General features: G+C 38.3%; 1 protein-coding gene across 4 annotated transcripts in view; it reads left to right on the forward strand.

Moving 5' to 3' along the window:
- Window positions 1-21,653, forward strand: part of LOC115217138 (kinesin-like protein KIF16B) — a 117,470-nt gene that overhangs the window by 51,089 nt on the left and 44,728 nt on the right. For 3 of the 4 annotated variants that reach the window (XM_029786751.2, XM_036507298.1, XM_029786752.2), the window contains exons 16-26: window positions 1,385-1,444; window positions 6,992-7,114; window positions 7,326-7,377; window positions 8,134-8,271; window positions 9,444-9,529; window positions 12,240-12,331; window positions 15,953-16,006; window positions 16,311-16,464; window positions 17,010-17,153; window positions 18,618-18,755; window positions 19,944-20,102. In XM_029786751.2, coding sequence (XP_029642611.1) covers window positions 1,385-1,444; window positions 6,992-7,114; window positions 7,326-7,377; window positions 8,134-8,271; window positions 9,444-9,529; window positions 12,240-12,331; window positions 15,953-16,006; window positions 16,311-16,464; window positions 17,010-17,153; window positions 18,618-18,755; window positions 19,944-20,102 — 1,200 coding nt within the window. The remainder of the gene's footprint in view (window positions 1-1,384; window positions 1,445-6,991; window positions 7,115-7,325; window positions 7,378-8,133; window positions 8,272-9,443; window positions 9,530-12,239; window positions 12,332-15,952; window positions 16,007-16,310; window positions 16,465-17,009; window positions 17,154-18,617; window positions 18,756-19,943; window positions 20,103-21,653) is intronic. The other variant, XM_036507299.1, reaches the window with a different exon arrangement.

The raw sequence follows: 21,653 nt of genomic DNA on the forward strand, positions 1-21,653 counted from the left end.
TTTTCTCCCTTTATAAGTATCGTAATATTGGTTTCAAATTTTGGCACATGCCGACAATTTCAGGGGAGTGGGTAGTTTGGTTACATCAACCCCAGAACTTATTTTATCATTCCCCGAAAGGATGAAAGGCAAAGCCAACTCCAGCGGCATTTGAACTCAGAATGTAAATTTGGAAGAAATGCTCTTAAGCATTTTTTTCTCACACAATAGCAATTCTGGCAGCTTGCCACCTTTAAAAACAAAACAAAAAAGGGTCAAGTTACCTTCCCAAGCCATACCGTCTCATAAGGGCTGGTTTGTCACAAAATTACTCATTTTTGCCAGCTGAGTGGACTGGAGCCACATGAAATGAAGTGTTTTGCTCAAGAACACAACATGTTTCCCAATACAGGAATCAAAACCACAATCTTACGATCACGAGTCCCACACCCTAACCACTGAACCACACACCTCCACCTTGCTGCCTTTAAGTGTAGTAATATTGATTTGTGTAATTTGCACCTGTATTCTCTCAGAATCTGTTGTCACTTCAACCCACCTTCCCCTCAGCAGCTTCTTTTTATTCACCTCCAGTTCTGCAAATTCCTGAACTGAAGACATCACGTGTTGTTATCAACAGTGTTAGTTTACCTCCTCATCATTGGATACCCTACATTAATCAGTGTTTCTTAATCAATGTGTTAATTAATTGACAAACCAATGAGGCTATTATAGCCAACAACCAAGGTACTTATTACCAAATGGATTTTTTTCCACTGTGTCTTATTTTGTCTATAGACATTATTCGATTGTACTGAATCCAGTGTATTTATTTTTCTCAAGTCCCCAGGATTCATAAGACCAGTTGCCCAGTTTCCGTGTTGTACAAGTGACTGAGATCACAACAACACCTTTGAACAAGATGCTGGTCTGTTGCAGGGCTCAAAGCCAGAAAATTTGAGGGGAGGGGGCCAAGTCGATTACATCACCTCCAGTACTTGACTGTTAACCCCAAAAGGATGACAGGCAAAGTCGTCTCCAGTGGGATTTGAACTCAGAACGTAAAGAGCTGCAAGAAATACTGCTAAGCATTTTGTCCAATGTGGTAACGATTCTGATGATTCTACCAGCTTGTTACCAGTTTATTACTGATACTTTTTCATCTCAGAAAGGATTAAAGGTCAAGTTGACCCTCACACCTTTTGGGTTCAAAATCTAAAGAGGCATCACTACATACTGTAAACCCCTTTTTGCCTACCAACCTTCCAGTCCCACCAATCCATCACTAAATACTGAATATTAAGGACTGAAAGCTCCCCAATTCTAATAATTCCCTGCTCAAAGTTACATGTCAGAATTTGATTTGTTTCATTTCTTTCTTTCTTTTTTCATTTACCTTTGACAGGTGAAAGTTCTAACTGATGAGTGGGCAGGTAAATGGAAAGAAACAGCTTGTATACTTCAGGTGAGTTGAACATTCCTGTTATGACATAGTAATTGTGATAACTTATCTAACTTGGGTTTTATATATATATACATATGTAGTTAAAGTTAATCCAAACATGAAAGCACAAAAAAACACAACAACGCAAGGACATGGAATAAATATAGTATAATTGGATGCTCAGGAAAGAAAGGAAGAAGGAGGGTTTAACGTTTCGAGCGGAGCTCTTTGTCGGAAACATAGGAGTAGGAAAGATCCAGAGAAGGGAAGACAGAGGAAAAAAATCGCCAATGGTACACACGCAGTAGCCCGTGCTAGCATGGAAAATGGACATTAAAGAATGATGATGGTATATATATAATATATATATATATATATATATATATATAATATTATTATTATTTGACTTTTTATTAAATTTTATGTATTGATTAAGTCTTTCCTTGTTTGTTTTGCAAAATAGTGGTTTTGTCTCTAATAATATTATATAATATTTTACTATAAAATTGGATTTAATCCTAAATCTGATTTTTCCCTGTAAATTTGGATTTATTCCCTAATATTTATTATATATATATATATATACACACACACACACATATATATGTACATATACACACACATATATAATAATAATAATAATAATAATAATTGTGTACAGTGCTCAGGTGCACTACAACTCATCTAAAGTGTATATATAATCAGGTGTAGTTTCGGCGGATTTCGGAAAGCATGAGAGCCTTAAAAGATGCAGTGTCATGGCAGTCAACAACTGACGCAGGCAGTTTATTCCATGCTTCAGCAACTCTGAGCGTGAAAAAATGTTTCCGAAAGTCATGGGAGCTGTATTGTTTTCTGACTTTGTAGGCATGTCCACGTGTGTTAGACACATGGAGATCAAAAAGGTGTTCAGTGTTGTTGTTGGTGAGGTGGTTGATAACTTTGTGGGTGCTTACCAAGTCCGTCGCCAAACGCCGGAGCTTCAGTGAATCCATGCCCAGGGAAACAAGGCGCTCAGAATATGGTAGGTGTCTGATGGAGGGTATGCGTTTGGTTGCACATCTCTGGACAGATTCCAGGAGGTCAATGTTCTGTGCAAGATAGGGGTTCCAAACTGATGATGCGAATTCCAAGTGTGGTCGTACCATAGCTGTATACAGTTTTAAATAGATGGCTGGAGAGCGGCTAACAAAAGACCTGCTGAGTGATGCCAAGACACCCTCGGCCTTCCTGACAATCTTAGAGATATGCTTTGACCAACGCAAATCACTGCTGACAGTGATGCCTAGGTCACGCTCGCAAGAGGATTTCTTGATATCAGTGTTGTGGAGGGAGTAAGTGAACGCAGGGTTTTTCTCCCAAAATGCATGGTGGTACACTTGTCCACAGCCAGTTTCAGTTGCCAGTCTGTGATCCATTGCTGCATTGTGTCTAGGTCTGATTGCAGGAAAGAGTTGTAGACATCAGGATCTGTCCTCTTGATTTCAAGGTACAGCTTGATGTCGTCTGCATATTTCAATACCGTGGCATTCTTTAAATTGGCATCTATGTCGTTAATGTATGCCACAAACAAGAGGGGACCAAGGACAGATCCCTGTGGTACACCCGATGACATCTCATATGGTGTAGAGTGCTGTCCTAGAACTGTGACTACCTCCTTTCGGCTAAGGATGAAGGATTTCAACCAGTTAAAAAGGTCATCCCCCACACCCATTGCAGAGAGTTTCACCATAAGCCTTTTGTGTGGCACAGAGTTGAAAGCCTTAGCAAAGTCAAGGTAGACAACATCCACCCATGAGCCACTGTCAGTAATCTGAGTAATGTCCTCAAGGAACTCGACAAGCTGGTCACTGCAGCTGGAGTTAGGGACAAATCCATATTGTGAGGGTCGGATGAGACTGTGAGAGCTCCAGAAGTTCCAGAGTGTTTCTCTGACACACGATTCCATCAGTTTTGCAATACAGCTAGTGAGACTGACTGGGCGATAGTTGACAGGTGATGTGCGGTCGCCCTTTTTGAACAGAGGAATGACACTGGCAGTTTTCCACTGCTCGAGAGTAGCACCATTGTTGAGACAGTACTGGAAGAAAATAGAAAGCTGGTGTAAAAGGAAGTGCCTGCCACGTTTGAGAAGCAGGTATGTAACTCATCGAGACCAGGGGAGGCATAGTTGCGCTTATTTTGAAGGTGACGTCGCAGCATTGCAGGTGTAAATTCCATAGTTGTTATGGAGTTTGCTGTTAGTGATGGTGAAGATGGTACATTTTGACTTTCAACAGTGAATATGTTTGCATAGCACTCGGCAATGAGTTCTGCGCATTCCTTGGGGTCGTCAGTGATCTGGTTTGTGTGAGGGTTGCGAAGAGGGCCCACTGGAGAGTGAGGTCTGCTTTGAGTGCACATATTTCCAGAAAACCTTGCTGTCAGGATTGGCTGCTATGCACTGTTCAAATTCAGCACTGCTTTTTTTGTCACTTGCTTGAGATGGTTGGAGGATTTATTCCGCTTCTTCCTGTTGGTGTCTGATTTATGCAACCTGTATTCCCGTTCAGCAGTCCGACGTTCCCTCCTGGCAAGTCGGACCGCTGAAGTTTCCCAAATTGCCCTTTGGGGCGGTTCTTCTTTTTTTGTTTACGTGGCACTGATGCTGCACATGCTGCCCATATTGAGTCCAGGATACTCTGGAGTATAGTATTCACATCTCCAGAGTTGTAGAATTCACGCCAGTTTGGGTGCTGTAGTTCAGTGTGGTACAGGTTCCAATCTGCTCTCTTCCAATCGAAGGAAGCAGATTGGAGATGGTTCAGGTTTTTGTTGCTCGCAAGAGCCAGATTGGCGATGATCATAGCATGATCAGAGTCACCTAGAGGTTCCTCCGTAGTGCAATTGATAACCGCTTCAGGAGTTGTGGTGAAGAGCAGGTCCAAGGTGTTGTCGCCTCTTGTTGGAGAGGTGACTACTTGTGACCAGTTTGAGTCCAGCACAAGCTCAACAAAATCGTTTGCACTCTGTGGCCAATGGAAGGTCTCCCAATCGATCTCAGGATGATTGAAATCGCCTGCAATAAACACAAGTGGCTGTTTTCCTGGCAGCAGCTCGGAGGACATTGCAAAGCTGTGTGTCCCGATGGTAACTTGGGGGACGATAAACAACGCCAAGCAGGAGTGTTGACATGGTCATACGCACGTCACAGAAAAAAACTTCTTCTTGTGATTCGTTCAAATCGGCACAAGGAATTACCAAAAAATTTGAACGAACGTAGACCATCACACCACCACACGGCGGTTAGTGCGGTCCTTACGGAAGAGGTTGTACCCCGTAATGTTGAAAACCCCATCACAGAGTAAGGAATGCGCCCATGTTTCCGTGACAGTGATGAAGTCAGGGTCAACACTTCTGACGTAGGCGTTGAACAAATGTATTTTGTTGCATAAACTGCGAGCATTTAAGGACAACAATTTGTACCCTGCTTGCAGTTTATGATGGTGTGTAGAGGATGGCAGGTTGTTCTGGCTTAGTTTCCCTGAGTTGCTGTAGTCTTTTTAGTATTGTGGGTAGAGAGCACTCAGACCAGCTGGTATCTCTCTTCCACGTTTCAGCAGTCTTGACAAATCTCCAGATTTGTCCATCTTCCCGAAGACTGAAGCTTTCCTGTAGAGCTGAGTTCCTATTCAGGGAAGCCACTACACGTAGCTTCGGACGTACATCGGACGGTAAGCCTGGGCGTGTTCGGAAGGTGGTCCGATTTTCCCGCCCAGCTTTAACTGAGGCCAGATGGTAAGAGGTTGCCTCAGTGGGGTCCGTAAAAGACAACTTGATGAGCCTAGGTTTTGGGCCAGGTCGTCCAAGGCGGATAGCACCCGTTGGGGGAACGCAGCCTAGGTCTTTGGCTGAGTTGGCAGCAAAAGCCTGAAGATCAGCCATGTCTTCTGGTACCCCAATGGCAATGACTTCATGGGTGGCAGAATCCGCGGTCTTAAATGCGACAAGAGGTACAGGTACAGGGAGGTTCTTTAGCAGAGCATTCCGATAAGACCCCTCATTGTGGAGTCCAACCTGAATGGTTGCTTTTATTCCTGCTACTTCCCCTTTTAAAGCACAGATCGATTGTTGCAGTTCTGCAAGAACCGCACTGGTCAATTGGTGTTGTTGTTGTTGCTGCTGTTGCTCTGGTTGTGGTTGATTTTGTTGTTGCTGTTGTTGTGTTGATGTTGTTGTTGCTGCTGCTCTGGTTGTGGTTGATTTTGTTGTTGCTGCTGCTCTGGTTGTGGTTGATTTTGTGTTGCTGCTGCTCTGGTTGTGGTTGATTTTGTTGTTGCTGCTGCTCTGGTTGTGGTTGATTTTGTTGTTGCTGCTGCTGCTGCTCTAGTTGTTGCTGCTGCTGTTGTTGTGTTGCTCTGGTTGTGGTTGATTTTGTTGTTGCTGCTGTTGCTGTTCCGCCTCCTCCACGGGAGTGGCAGGGGGAGACACAATCGTCGGTTGTGGAGGCACGCAGGCCTGACACTGAAAAGTCCAAGATTTAAGCTGAACCATCTTCCAGAGTCTATCCATCATAGCATTATGATGGCTCTTTTTTTGGCCTGGGATCTTCTGAAAGTCCGTGGCACATTGGAGGCAGACAGAGATGAGACATGTCCCACATTCGACCCAGCGATTACGGAACGTATTTTCGGGTTCCGTACAGATGTGGCAGGTGTGATTTTCTGGGCAGTGTTCTATTTTAGAGCAGCGACCAGTCTTATCGCACGCCGCTATGGATTTCACCATGGCGATTCTGTTGGTTCTAGTCATCCGTAGAAACAGAAAATGTAAACAACAATACGATAAAAGTAAAATATAAAATATTTGTTTTTGATTTGTTCTTTTTTGTGTATATTCCTTGTTCTTAAATATTGTGTGTGTATATACACATGTTTCGTTCTTTTTTGTGTATATTCCTTTTTTTCTTAAATATTGCGTGTGTATACATAAAAGTATTTGTGCGTATAGACACGGAGAAAGTTTGTAAACAGAAATGAAATTTATATACACTCACACACACAAACCCATATTCTGAACACTTTACTTCCCTGGGCATGGATATATTGAAATCCCAATGTCTGGCAGCTGACTTGGCAGACACCCATAAAATTATTAACCATCTTACCAACAATAACTCTGAGCACCTTTTCAAACTCCACCTGTCTAACACCCGTGGACATGTTTACAAAGTCAGAAAACAGCACAGCTCCTTCCATGACTTTCGGAAACATTTTTTCACACTAAGAGTTGCTGAAGCATGGAACAGACTGCCGGCATCAGTTGTTAGTTGTTGGAGCACTGCATCCTTCAAAACTTCCATGCTTCCTGAGATTCGCCAACACTACACCTGATTATCTCCCCTCCATACACACGCAAGCATGTACCTGACTCATACACTGTTCACTTCCCAGACATTTCTACATTACTGCATATGCTTTATACGCACTTTTGACAAGTTGTGGTGCACCGACAATAATTTTATTATTATTATTATTATTATTTTTATTATTATTATTATAATTTTATGTTCTTTATATTGCTTGATAGGAACAAACAACCCTTGCTCTGAGAAAGGAAGGTCTTGGTGTTGTTCTTGATTCCGAACTTCCACATCTTATTGGTATTGACGATGACATCCTAAGCACTGGTATCATGCTTTATCATCTTAAGGTAACTTTTCATCTTTTTATAATTTAATTCTTAAGTTGTTAAACTGCTGACCGTAAATTCCCTAAACCATTTCATAAACTCATTAATTTATACATCAATCAACATAAATTTTTTCTCCTTTTTCCAAAGAAATTTAGTTTGATCTGATGGTTTATAATGTATTGTTGTATGAAGAAAAGTAAAAAGAAACCTGCTTCTTTCGTTCCTATAGGCTGGAAAGACAACTATTGGCAGAGGCGATGCTGAAGTTGAGCAAGATATTGGTGAATATATATTATAGATCTTTAGTTTTTATTTCTGTAATATTTTTTGTTTAAATTTTATCACGATATATAATTTCAAACTTGCTCATAGGTGGCCTGAGATATTGATAATTTTTTTTTTTTTTCCGCCAAATTATGCCAATGGAGAGATTTGGCAGGATTCTGGAGTGACTAGGCAACCTTTTCTAGAGAAAGCACTGCTTGTTTGTTAATCAAGAACAATCTAGAAAAGGTGGTCTAAACTTAATGTTGCTTTTCCCCAACCAAAATAACAATTCCACTGTTTCCACCTTTTGTCACTCTCAACAGGCAAGGCCCTGAAACATTAACTCTAGCATTTAAACTGGTCATATCCAGCCCAAATATTCAAATATCCTACCTGTTTTTATGTTCAAACCTACCAGATTTGGCCTCTCACGCCTAACCTACAATGTCATTCAAATAATAAACAATCGCATCATTGAAGTCTCAAAGCTACAAAATAACGCATGATTTATTCAAAACAATGAATAAATAAGCTTTACATTTGGTGGAGTATTCTGAGTGCTAAACAGTCAAACTCCAGACTCCCACACCAAATGAACTTACTGACTTCTGTCAAACTCTCCTTCCCGATCAAAGAAATGATGCTCATTCTTAGAGTGACCGGTTTTGCTTGGGTGGTGGAGGTGGGGACGTCAAACAATTTTGTTTTTGCCATTTTAATTGATTATTAAGATTTGTTTGGAAATTTAAATGACTCCTTATATTTTCTAGTGTTGGCGGGAGTGGATGTGCAAGCAGAACATTGTGTAATTGAAAATACTGACAGTGTGGTCACTCTCTTCCCAATCAACAATGCCCTGTGTACCATCAACGGTGCTAATATCCAAGGTTCAGCCAAACTCACGCAAGGTATGTTACAGCTTTTACAATGTACATCATCATTTTTTAAAAACTTTTAACATCCACTTTTCCATGCTGGTATGGAGTGGACAAAGTTTATTGAAGCAGGTTTTCTATGGCCAGATGCCTTTCCTGTTGCTAACCCTCACCTGCTTCCAAGCTAGGTAATATTTCGTTTCCCCATAGTGAGACATAATTTTGCAGAATACTGGAAACGAATAACACTGCTTGTATAAGAGTGACGTTCATGTATAACTATCATGTAATGCCGAGATAAGACAAAAAAAGAAAACACACACACAAACACTTGTACGTGCAACTTTGAACTTGTCCCTGTCATGCTGTATTCCCACTCTAGCAGAAATAGCTTAAGCATCATCTCTGCTGGATTCCAGGTAAAACAATAATGAACAACATATTTAGAAAAGGAAGATACAGCCAATTCTGTCCATTCGTTTGCCTGCAGTTGTTACTCTTAAGCTTGATCTGCAGATATTTATTTTTGTGCTCAGGAGCCTAGGTGGAGGGTAAAGTTAAACACAGGAGCCCAGGTCTGGGATGGTCAATTATTCTACCATTCCACTGCTAAATTCAGTGAAATTTAGTCAAATGTAATTTTCTTTCTCAATGTGGTCAGTAAAGAAAATACCTGAAAATACCTGAAGACATAACATTCATTTTTTGCATGTGTATATTATTGCTGTGTATCATTTTTTTGATGTTGATATCATAAGTGCTATTTATAATAGTCAGTATCACTCATCACAGCTGGATTGATTTATTGATCATTAGAAAACTGATTAAGGTTATTGTGCCATTTTTAAAGAAAATTTTTATCATGGATTGAATATATATATTTCATTTTTGGATTTGGTTTGCAAGATTCTTTATATGAGTTCGTGTGTTGAAGCATATTCTGTTGTGTCTGGGGAGAGTCATTTTCTTTTTTTGCCTTATAATTTAATACACTCACCGGTAAAATTTACACTTTTTTTTTCTTAATTTTATTTTCCTAAAATTTTCATTACGTTTTGCAACCTTTTCAATAGTTTTGAAATTTGGAAATTTTACCGGTGAGTTTGTTACATAATAAGGCACAAAAAGCAAATGACTCTCCCCAGACACAACAGAATATGTAACTCTTTTCTGTATAACTATGTACTACCCCTTAATTCAAACAGGAGCCGTAATTCTGCTGGGCAAAACCAATATGTTCCGATTCAACCATCCTGCAGAAGCTGCAAAAATGCGTGAAGAACTAAAAAGTGTAAGTAGAGTTCTGCTTTTAAGCCACGGTAATTAGATTCATTGAAGCATTTTATACAACTTAATTATGTCTAACAGTCAAAAAGCGAGAAAGCGTTTTAAGGCTTCCAACCTCTCTCAGTAGTCTCAGCAGTGCAAGAACTGGATTGCTGTTGCTTCCAATTCGGTTGCAGGACTAGCACTCTTTGGTAACCATAATTGGGAATAATAATCTGGCTGGCTGACTTCTATAGTCTTTCACTTAATAAGCTTGACCTAAATTTGTGCATTTGGTTCGAAATTTCTTCAGTTCTGTCCTCCCAATTTTCTGTAAATTTTTACAATTTTTTAAAATGTACACCTAAGGATAGGCACAGGCATGGCAGTGTAATTAAGAAGCCTATTTTGCAACCATGTGGTTTCAGGTTCAATCCCGCTGCACAATACCTTGGGCAAGTGTCTTCTGTAGCTCCAGCACAACTGTTGCTGTGTGAGAGAATTTGGTAGACACAAATCATTTGCAAGTCTCTTGTGTATATATATATATATATATATATATATATATATATATATATTATATATATATATATTTTGTGAAATTTGATCTAGTATTTCTAAATTGAATTTTTCCCTGTAAGTTAGGAATAATATTCCCTCAAATAATTATTAGCATATATATATATATTTTAGATACTTTAGCTGCCAATTCTGTACAAGACATTGTATATCTTTAGCTGGGCTAAAAAGTCACATTCGATCACAGCACCAATAACAGTTAAGCTTTGTGCAATGGCCATACTCAATAACGAGGGGGAAGCCATCATATATATATATATATACTAGCAGTATCGCCCGGCGTTGCTCGGGTTTGTAAGGGAAATAACTATATAAGCATTTTTAGAGAGTTATAGCCAAAAAATGCATTAAAAATGGAAAAAATATGATGGTAAATTTTTTTTAAATCGTTGACTCATCGTAGACATTTTTAGAGAGTTACTTCCCTTATATAATAGCGAAAAAATGCATTAAAATGGGAAAAAAACGATGGTAATTTTTTTTTGAAATCGTAGACTCATGTAGACGCTTTCTTAGCCATTTCTGTTTTGGTGTCTTCAAGCCATGAAGTCGTTGTTCTAAAAGAACACTGGTCTCCTTGACAACGCATTACGACGTTGATTTCCTTACACTCCCTTCCCCACAGGTGCAGGTGTGAGCGTGGACGCCAACTCCGCCGCCATTGACACACGAAAAATTATGCATTAAAATGGAATAAAAAAATGATGTTAAATTATTTTTAAAATCGTAGACTCATCGTAGACGCGCGCTAATATTCAGACGGGCTCGATATGAATCACAACTATAAGCTACCCGAATTTGGTTAAACTGTACCGCAAAATGTGGGAGTAGTTAGGAATCTAAATCGAAGGGGACAGACACTCACACAACTTCAGTTTTATATATATAGATATACATAGCGCAGTAGTGGTGAGATATGACAGCAAAGAAAAGCATACATTCACTCTCTGCATGCAATTAGACTCGGAAAGTTCGTGAGGAACCCATTGACCCAATTTGCTGACTTTTCCGATAGCACACAGGTGTCAATGAATGGTTGAATGACCAAATCCAAGCTTCTCTGCTAGTTCCTCAACAGTTACGATGATATTTTGTTCCACCAGGGTTTTCAGGATGTCCTTGTCGAGTTCTACAGATCTTTCAGGATGAGGCTTGTCTTCTAGGCTGTAGTTTATGGCTCGGGATTTCTGGAACCACCATTGACACTGCCTTACGCTTATTGTCCAATCCCCATATACTGCATTAATATTTCTTGTACTTTGCACACATTTATATTCTGTTATTCTTTTATGTTTCAGCCTTGAGGTTGTGGCCATGCTGGATCATGTGTGTGTGTGTGTGTGTGTGTCTATCTGTCTGTCTGTCTGTATGTATATATGTATATGTATGTGTGTGAACAATAATATTTTCAACAGATGTGTTGCAAATGTATCTGATTGTTCTCAAGCTTCAATACTGTGTGTGTGTGTGTGTGTATGTATGTATGTATGTATGTATGTGTGTGTGTATGTATGTGTGTGTGTATGTGTATGTGTGTGTGTGTGTATGTATGTATGTATGTATGTATGTATGAGTGTATGTTTACTTTATTACTAATTACTCTCTTCCAAGAACATTTTCACTCACTCTTAGCTCTTAGCTTCCCATACATTTTACTCATGTATCTATCAGCGTCATAGACAGAATACTTTCACTTTAGTCTTCCTCAAATCACTCTGTCGCTATTTACTTTCATTTTATTCGTCGCCCACTGTGTGTGTGCGTTTGCGTGTGGTGTAAACCAGACTAAGAAAAGCATTTGACACACACACCAGAATGTGAGTTTTCTGTAAATTTTGCTTAATTGGAGTTTAAATATTAAAAACTGGACCTGGCATGACGCGATGCATTGTACTCTCAAAAATGCTAGGTAAATTGTAATTGAAGAAATCCTATATTGTAGATTTGTATAACTCCCAAAGGGAGGCAGATAAAATCTGCCTTTTATAATAAGAGATATATATATATATATGTGTGTGTGTGTGTGTGTGTCTTTTTATTTGTCCTCTGCTACTGTCTGACAACCAGTGTTGGTGTGTGTATATATATCATTTTAAAATTCTTTCTTTTTTTTTTTTTTTGGTGTTTGACATGTTTTGCTCTTTTACTCTTTCCAGTGCAATTTAACGTTTTCCCGTACATCACTTCTGAGTCAGTCAATGAATGACTTGTACCGTTCTACAGATAGCCTTAATATTGTCGGTGTGAGGTGAGTTGATTGTTTTGAAACCTTTCATCTAACAACTATTCACACCTGTTTCCTAACTAAACACAAATTTAATTTGTAGCAGCAGCAGAATAGGGAATCACAAAAAATTTTTCTTGAACCAATATATAAAGAAAAGCCTGCAATTTTTATAATACTTATTGACGAAAGCGAATAATGGTGGACTTTGATGTATAAAAATCTGTTTATGTACAACAGAAGCAGTATTGGATTAAAATGGTCATCTGTGTATCAAACTTCATGTAGACGCAACACAAAAAAGGTTAATTAACTGCAATAGTTGTTTGGAGATAATATCTCTTATGGACAAACTGTATTTAGAAATACAAAGAAGAAGGTATAGCATCACATAATGTGGAGAACAACTGCTGGTTCCTACGGGACAACCTGTTGAGGGCTACAGACAGATCTGTGGCTGGTGCAAAGTCTCCTGTCGACCTAAGGTGACATGGTGGTGGAACAATGTAGTTGACAAGGCCATTAGGGAAAAGAAACAGGCATGGGAGAACTGGAAGTGTAGGGGTAGCTGGGAACTGTATCAGAAGGGAAGCTAGAAGACAGATTTACTTAGCCAGAAGAAGAGAAGCAGATAAAAAGAAATTTGCCAATGTTCTGTGTTGTGAGGACCAGAGACTTGAAGTGTTTCAAATTGCAAGACAGTGTGTGAGAGAAAATCATGATGGTTCACTTGCATTTAATGATGCTGCAAAAGAGAGAGAGACTTGGAGACACCACTATGTGAGGTTGCTAAATGATGAGAATAAATGGGAAAAAGAGAGCCTGCCAGATGTCAACCTAACAGAGGGACCAGCTATTCAATTTGACAATTTGACAGTATTTTGGTAGATAAAGCAATTAAGGGTATGAAGACATGGAAAGCTCCTGACCCATCAGGAATCACTACTGTGGAATATCTGGCAGTGTAGGCTATAGTCTAGTCACCTGTATAATTAACCAGGTGATACACAAAGCAGTCATACCCAATGACTGGTGTAGCTGCACCATAGTCAACTGCTACAAAGGTAAAGGTCATGCCTTAGATAGAAATAATTACAAAGGTATCAAATTGTTGGATCAGGTGATGATAATCACAGAGAGGGTCATAGCCCAACTAATTAGGGAGAGAATCTATTGTTGTTTAGCTCAAGACCAGCCTTGTCCTTACAGATTTGTGACCAAATTCATGGCAGTTATAATTGTCCTGCTCTTCTGTTGAGTATTTCATATTTAGGGTTGTATTATGTAATGTATCAGTCCCTTTCAAAGACGATAGGGAGATCTAACTGCTATTTCTATAAGCTTCCTGAATCACTCTTTGAAGGCAGTGGTTGTCATGCCATATAAGGCGGCGAGCTGGCAGAGTCGTTAGCACACCAGGCAAAATGCTTAGCAGTATTTCGTCTGCCACTACGTTCTGAGTTCAAATTCCGCCGAGGTCGACTTTGCCTTTCATCCCTTTCGAGGTCGATTAAATAAGTACCAGTTACGCACTGGGGTCGATATACTCGACTTAATCCGTTTGTCTGTCCTTATTTGTCCTCTCTGTGTGTAGCCCCTTGTGGGTAGTAAAGTAACAGGTTGTCATGCCATTGGAATGGTATTGGTTTACTTGTGCTAAAAGTTTGGAGATTAAATAACTGTGAACACGATTGGATGGAAATCCTTTTACACTGGATGTTTGCTGTAGATAAGACTTGCTTGAACACACCTGTGATTAATGGAATCCCAGCCAAAACCATTTTATCTTTTGTTTAGGCTTTGTCTAACCTGGATTACATCATCCAATGTGTACCTTGGGGTGTTAGGGGGTGTGGCTTGAGGGAGGATTAGAGGTTATTTTTGACTGTTCAACTGACAAGCAGATGCCTTGACCCCTCATGAATTGTATGCCCTTTCCCAGTAGAGTCCTTATTTGAAATCAAATTGAGTGGGTTGATAAACATTATACATCTTAAAACCTTAAACACCATTTGATGGAATATAAACGGTTGTCTATCAAGCCATGTGTGGAGCTCTGCATTTTAGTAGACACTAGTACTTTTATGACTAAGTCATAAAAATATTAGGAGAGGCTTGTTATGCAATAAAAAAAAGAAATTAAGAAAGTATTGTAATTGAGTAATTTAATTTAGATTATTCTCATTGAATGATCTTGATAAGATCACCAGATAGTTTCTATTTAGAATTTTATTTGATACGGAAAACAAAGGTAAAATTACTCAGCTTTGAGTGTAGACAGATGGTGGAACTTGAAGTAGATACAGCTATAGATAATGTAGAATATTAAGTTAAAAACCCTTTGGGCAGGGAAAGTTGAAGGCTACCCATGGGACTCGAACTCATATCTTCTGTAAACATGACAGATGTTCTACCATTATATCACAGCAATCCTTCAAATTTTAAAAGCTTCGTTCTTACCAGCAAGAATTGTATTTTGTTTATGCTATAAGAATGGTGAAACTTCAAGAGATTTGAAATAAATCATTTTTATTATTGGAACTCAAAGTATAAAAAGCTACATTTACTTCCATTAAAAATGATTTATTTAAAATCTCTTGAAGTTTCTAAATTCCTATCATGTAAATAGACGAATAGCATTATCCTTATAATTTTAAGTGGAGAAACCTGTTGTAAAGGGACCATTTCACTGCAGGAGATTCCCATCATCATCATCATCATCATCGTTTGTCTGTTTTCCATGCTGGCATGGGTTGGACGATTTGACTGAGGTCTGGCGAATCAGATGGCTGCACCAGGCTCCAATCTTGATCTGGCAGAGTTTCTACAGCTGGATGCCCTTCCTAATGCCAACCACTCTGAGAGTGTAGTGGGTGGTTGGCATTAGGAAGGGCATCCAGCTGTAGAAACTCCCAATGAACAAAATATTTTGTTTTTCAAGATAACATTTGCGTCAGTGTGAATTTACTGAGAAATACCAGGGAAAAGAAAAAAGAAATTGCTGATAAGAAGTTTTTAAAATATGCTTGCTATAGAATTGTTATTGGTAACCTTTATATGTTGTTTACTAGAATATATTTATTTATTCAGTGCTGTTGCTCAGAGATTTTGTAAATAAGACATTTTGTTACGAATATCCATCCTTATTGCCAACTGCTAATTAATTGCTTCATTATTGTCATTATTCTTTATGAGAAGATTATGAACTACATCAAAGAGAAAATTTTAATTCTTTTGTATTTAATTGTTATTATACATTATCATATTTTTTATTATATAATTTAAACTTTATTCTTTCTTGTAAGGAGTTCTCAAATAGATTTAACCCTTTCGTTACCAACCCGGCTGAAACTGGCTCTGGCTACAAATGTCTTATTTTCATAAGTTTTGAACAAAAATCTCCCACCCAACCTTAGTCATAATTTATGTTCCTAATACTAGCTGAATGATAGCTAAATTATTTTACTAAATTCTTTGTTGTATTTAAAGTTATTGAAAGACGCACAGAGCATCTATAAAAAAAATCCAGTAACGAAAGGATTAAAACAATTTCCTCAAATATACTACAAATATTTTTACACTAAAAAGTAAACCCTTAGCTTTTGTTATTCATTTCTCTTCCTTGTTCCTATTTCCTTCATTCAGTGGAGACTTTGACTTAGTTCATCGCCAAGAAATTGAAATGCTGGAAGAAAAACGGTGAGACTTCAGAGAATAGCTTTTTCTCTTCGTAAAGAGTTTTTGAAAGTATTTTTTGATGCAAAAGAACAATTGCAGGAGCACTTCTTAGATTTATCAAAACTAATTTGTAAGCTGTTAAGTTATATTTTTGAAATTATTGGATTGAGAGATGTCAAGCTAATATTAAACATAAAAAAAAAATTTTTTGCTCAAAAGTTTCCAGCATTTCTGACAAAGCATGAAATATCTGAAGCATTTTTCGTCATAATAATTTGTGCTTGCTTCTTAACAATTTTACAATTTTTGTCAAATTTCTTTCCAGACAAGAGATTGAGAATATGGAGGAGAAACATCGACAAGCTGAGATGGATCGTCTTTGCAAGCAATCGGAACTTGAAAAGGAACTGGAAGTCAAGAGATCTCAGCTGAATTCTCTCCAACTTGAAATGGAAAAAGCTCAAGATGAAACAAAAAAAGTAAGTCTTTAACAGTCATATAAATGTTTTTATTAGCTCTGGACAAAGGTATGATGTACTTGACTCAGTAGGTCTCCTCAAGCACAGGGTCAAAACGGGGTTTCTTTACTTGCCACCTAAATGAATTTTAAAATATTATACTAACAACAGAGTATGGTAAATGAGATGTAATTGGAATGATTAAAAATGTAGTTATTGCCTTTTGCTCTTTTGATGCCAACAGATCCTAAAACTACCCATTTATTGGAGTGGTATTTCTCAAAAGAAAACCCCCAACACTAAAAAAAAAACCAGCTACAATTTTTCAGACAATTTCCAGTGTTTTGCTTGGTTTTATCTTCAGTTGTCGTGTGTAAAGAGTATTAAACTGAACTAGAGATCAGAGATCAAAATATATTTTAAATATATTTTTAAAATTGTTAATCTCTAAACATGAAATTAATAACCAGAAAAATTATATAATCTTATTAACAACAATTAATCCCAAACATTTAGAGATTTAATTAAAGTTAGTTAAAATGCTTCTTAAAATTATCAATTTACAGGTTCAGCTACAAGTCAGACAAGAACAAGCGAAATTAAAACGGAAAAGTCAGGAAATTGAGAAGCAGTTCAAAGATTATTTGGAAGAAAAAGAAAAATTCCATTTGGAGAAAGAAATGGAAAGAATAAAAAGGCAAAAGGAAACGGTAAAAAGCTTTCGTTTTTCTTGTGATAGAAGTATTTGTGTCAGTAAGAAGTGATATATGGTATGCTCTTTGCTCTTTTACTTGTTTCAGTCATTTGATTGTGGCCATGCTGGAGCACCGCCTTTAGTCGAACAAATCAACCCCAGGACTTATTCTTTGTAAGCCTAGTACATATTCTATTGGTCTCTTTTGCCGAACCGCTAAGTTATGGGGACGTAAACACACCAGCATCAGTTGTCAAGCAATGTTGGGGGGACAAACACAGATACACAAACATACACACACATTTATATACATATATACGACGGGCTTCTTTCAGTTTCCGTCTACCAAATCCACTCACAAGGCTTTGGTCAGCCCGAAGCTACAGTAGAAGACGCTTGCCCAAGGTGCCACGCAGTGGGACTGAACCTGGAACCATGTGGTTGGGCAGCAAGCTACTTACCACACAGCCACTCCTACGGTGTATATATGGATATAGATGACATGTAGTGAGTAGCGAAGTCCTTCACCACTGATGGAGTTGGATGGTTATCATCATGGTATGTGGTGTGTCTTGAGAATATTAATCTTGGCAGGGCTTATCTCCCTCTCTCCAGGTCTGAACACAAGTGATTTCTTTTAGAGAAAGAGAGAGAAAACGTGTGTAAATGATGCAGAGAGTGTGAGAAAGAGTAAGAGAGAAGAATAGATTTAGATGCTGCAGGACCCCTGTTCTTGGCCCTTTTCCCACTTTAGCCTCTATACACTTGGCTCTCTATAAAAGGGTGTTGTCTTGCCTGTTACTTGGTGACCCTACTAGTGTTGGGGCCACATAAAAAGTATCTAGTACACTCTGTAAAAATGGTTGACATTAAGAAGGACATCCAGCCATAGAAACTTCTTATAATATATATATATATATATATATATATATATATATATATATATATATATATATATATATATATATGCAAAGGTAAAATCCAAAGATCAAGGTGTAGGAAGTATGTAGCCTGGATTTTATCTACTCCATTACTTAATTTTGGATTTCTATTCATATATATATATAATATATAAAGTATATAAGACACTTATCTCTGTCACTATATACATTTCGTCTCTCACCAACTGGCATAAAGACAGTGAGATGGCAGAAACGTTAGCACGGCAGGCAAAATGCTTTGCAGTATTTCGTCTGTTGCTACGTTCTGAGTTCAAATTCCACTGAGGTCGTCTTTGCCTTTCATCTTTTCGGGGTCAATTAAATAAGTACCAGTTACGCACTGGGGTCGATACAATCGACTTAATCCGTTTGTCTGTCCTTGTTCATTCTCTTTGTGTTTAGCTCCTTGTGGCTGGGAAGTGGATATGTTAACTCCACAGCCATGCATGTACCTAGAATGAGGACACAAAATTTATAATAATTCTAGGCTTTATATGAAGTTAAATATGTGAAAAATGTAACTTGTATTGTTGTTGTAGGAGGAAGAAATAGCGAAACGATTGGCTGAAAGATCAGCCAGTTGCTGCACCGAGGTGGAGAATGAATTGAAGAAACTGACAGAAGAAGAAACGGTTCTGAGAAACAATCTGATGAAGACAAAGGAATTGTTGGAGAAAGTAAGGATGGTTAATCTTCTGTCATTTACTTGTTTCAGTTATTGGAACGGGGTCATGCTGGAGCACTACCTTAAAGTGTTTCAGTTGAACAAATTGACCCCCCCTCCCGCCAACTTATTTCTAATGTTTGGTATTTGTGCTATTGGTGTCTTTTGCTGAACTGTTTGTTAGCTTATGGGAATGTAAACAAACCGACATTTGTTGTCAAGTGGTGGGGGACAAACGCAGACATAAAGACACACATAGACATATGAGGGGGTGCTGAAAAGTCCCTGGCTCTGGGTGAAAGAAAATACAGGAGGAGGATCAGTTAATTATGATTTTATTCAACATGTTCCCCTCTCGGACTCACACACTTATTGCAGCATTCCTTCAGATTTTCTAAGCCCTGTAAAAGAACTGTCCAGTTCATATTAAGTGGTGAACGAGGATATAATGTTTTTGCTTGTATACATTGATGTAACTATTTTGTCATATAACTACCAGTATCGCCTGGCGTTGCTCGGGTTTGTTTCAACCCTTTAGAATTGGAATTTTTGAAAAATAAAAATTTTGCATTATGTACCTTGTTATTCTCTTTAAGTGAACATTTTTCTGGTTGAAATACACCAAACAATGGCAACACAGCAGTAAAAAAAATCGTAAAAAATCGGGATTTTCATAGAAAAAAAAAGCACCTTTTTGATGTAAATAATTTTTGGTGTTCACATGGTCCGATTTGAATTTTATCTTCTACGGAATGAAGAGCAAGCCTTCTTCTATCATACTCTCTCGGAGGAGATAGTGTTAGTTGAAGGCTACCAAACCTGCCATACACAGACAACTTCAGCTTTGTATATATAGAGAGATTAAGTCTAATAGAAGGGGTGATAACTCTCTGGAAGGAATGTAAGCCTGGTAAATCTGACTAATTTGATCAAATTTCTCTAATGATTATCCCAAAGGTTTTACTCAGTATAGGTGCAGTCCAACGACAGAAACCAGTTACAATAATTAAGTTCAGACTCAATCAAGGTATATCCTTTTTTTTATAAAGTGTCATAACTATAAACTGATATAACTGTAATTTGTGTATGAGTAAATAAGAGTTAGAACAGAAGTCAGCCGAGCCCTACATTTTAGGATGGATAACTAGAATCTCACCACCAACCCCTGAATTGATTTAAGCACAAGTAATTTATTTCGTAGGAAATCCATGATCTGGAGTTGAAGCAGGAAGCGAAACTGAATTTGGAGCAGCAGATCGAAGACATTGAGAAGGAAAAATTGAATAAAGAAACAAAACTAGAAGCCATGACACAACAATACGATCAACAGAAGGCAGACTTAGAGTACCAAAAGCAAAAGGTGAGTTGTTAGTTGACTTGTTTGAGCCCTTCGTTCCCTGTAGAGTATAGGCTATCAATGACTTCTCTCCCATTGTCATCAATGCTTCTGTGACTGCTTTTTTTCTAGGTTGGGGTGGTTAGCCCGACACAAGCCAATTTTTACCTCCAGGAAGAGGAGGTCTGTATTAGTTTGATCCCTACCCTTTGATCTGTCCAGCACGGGAGGAGCCCTACTAGGAGCTTTTGCTCTGCTGGCATAGCTTACAGGGTCATTGAGGCATATAAGCCACCACGCTGCAACGAGGACTGGACCTTGCGGTGGTAGTACCATTTTAGTCATTCATCATCATCATCATCATCATTTAACATCTGTTTTCCATGCTGGCATGGCTTGAACCGTATGACCAGAGCTGACCAGCTGAAGAGTTGTCCAGGCTGCATGTCTGATTTGGCATGGTTTCTATGGCTGGATGCCCTTCCCAAAACCAAAACACTTTACAGAGTGTATTGGGTGCTTTTACGCAGTGCTGGCATGGATGCGTTTATCTGGCACCAGAATGGGTACTTTTTATGTGGCACCAGCATCTACGAGCCCACAAGATTAGAAATGCTCAGCTGATTACAGATGCAGGGGACAAGCCTGTATGCAAGGACAATCACGCTTGTAATGCTTCATTGCACATTGATAACAAAACTGATCTTAAATATCTCTTCACTGTCTGTACAATTAGAACTGCATGTGAAGTCCGTGATCTTTGAAGAGCATAGCCAAGATAGAGATGGTATGGATATATCTAGAGTGTTGTTCAAATGATGAACTTGAGAGTAACTCTTTTGATCCCAACCCACCTGGAACCACGCCTCAGTCTGTGTTACATAATTTCCCTTCTTAAAGTGATCTTTAAAATCTTCCATTAAAATTTTGTGTTAATTTATATTCCAAACACTAGCATAATGAAATCAAAATGGTTTTGATAAATTCCTCATTATGCGACACCATTTTTGGCAGCTGGACTATTGTTCAAAGTGGTTTTGTATAAGTTAATATACCTGTAACAAAAGCAATAAATTTCAGCAGAAATATGGTAACAAAAATGTTAAGCATACCTGCTATATTTTACACTTCTGCCTAGCTTTAGGGATAAACTAATCCATACAAAAGGTATTCCAGCTGCCAAAAATGGTTTCATATTTTTGTAAAGCGACTATTATAAATTCTAGCCTTACTAATTAGTAACATATCTGAAACTGTCATCAACCTAAATTATTGACAATTAAGAATGGAAACAAACTTACCATTATTATTCTAATAGAAGTAATAATTCTTTCAAAGAAATTGAATTCCTTTTGAGCGTTGGGCCTCACAGAAGTAAAGGCTGAGACCCTTGCCATTATGTCATGCTTGAGAAGACCCATCAAGCTGAGAAAAATCACAGTCATGGCAGATACTGGTATCATGCAAATGGCATCTGTGCCAGTGGCATGTAAAAGCACCCATTACACTCTCAGAGTGGTCAGCATTAGGAGGGGCATCCAGACATAGAAAACTGTGCCAAATCACACTGGAGTC

Source organism: Octopus sinensis, linkage group LG11 (assembly GCF_006345805.1).
Source record: "Octopus sinensis linkage group LG11, ASM634580v1, whole genome shotgun sequence".
NCBI classification, from domain to species: Eukaryota; Metazoa; Mollusca; class Cephalopoda; order Octopoda; family Octopodidae; genus Octopus; species Octopus sinensis.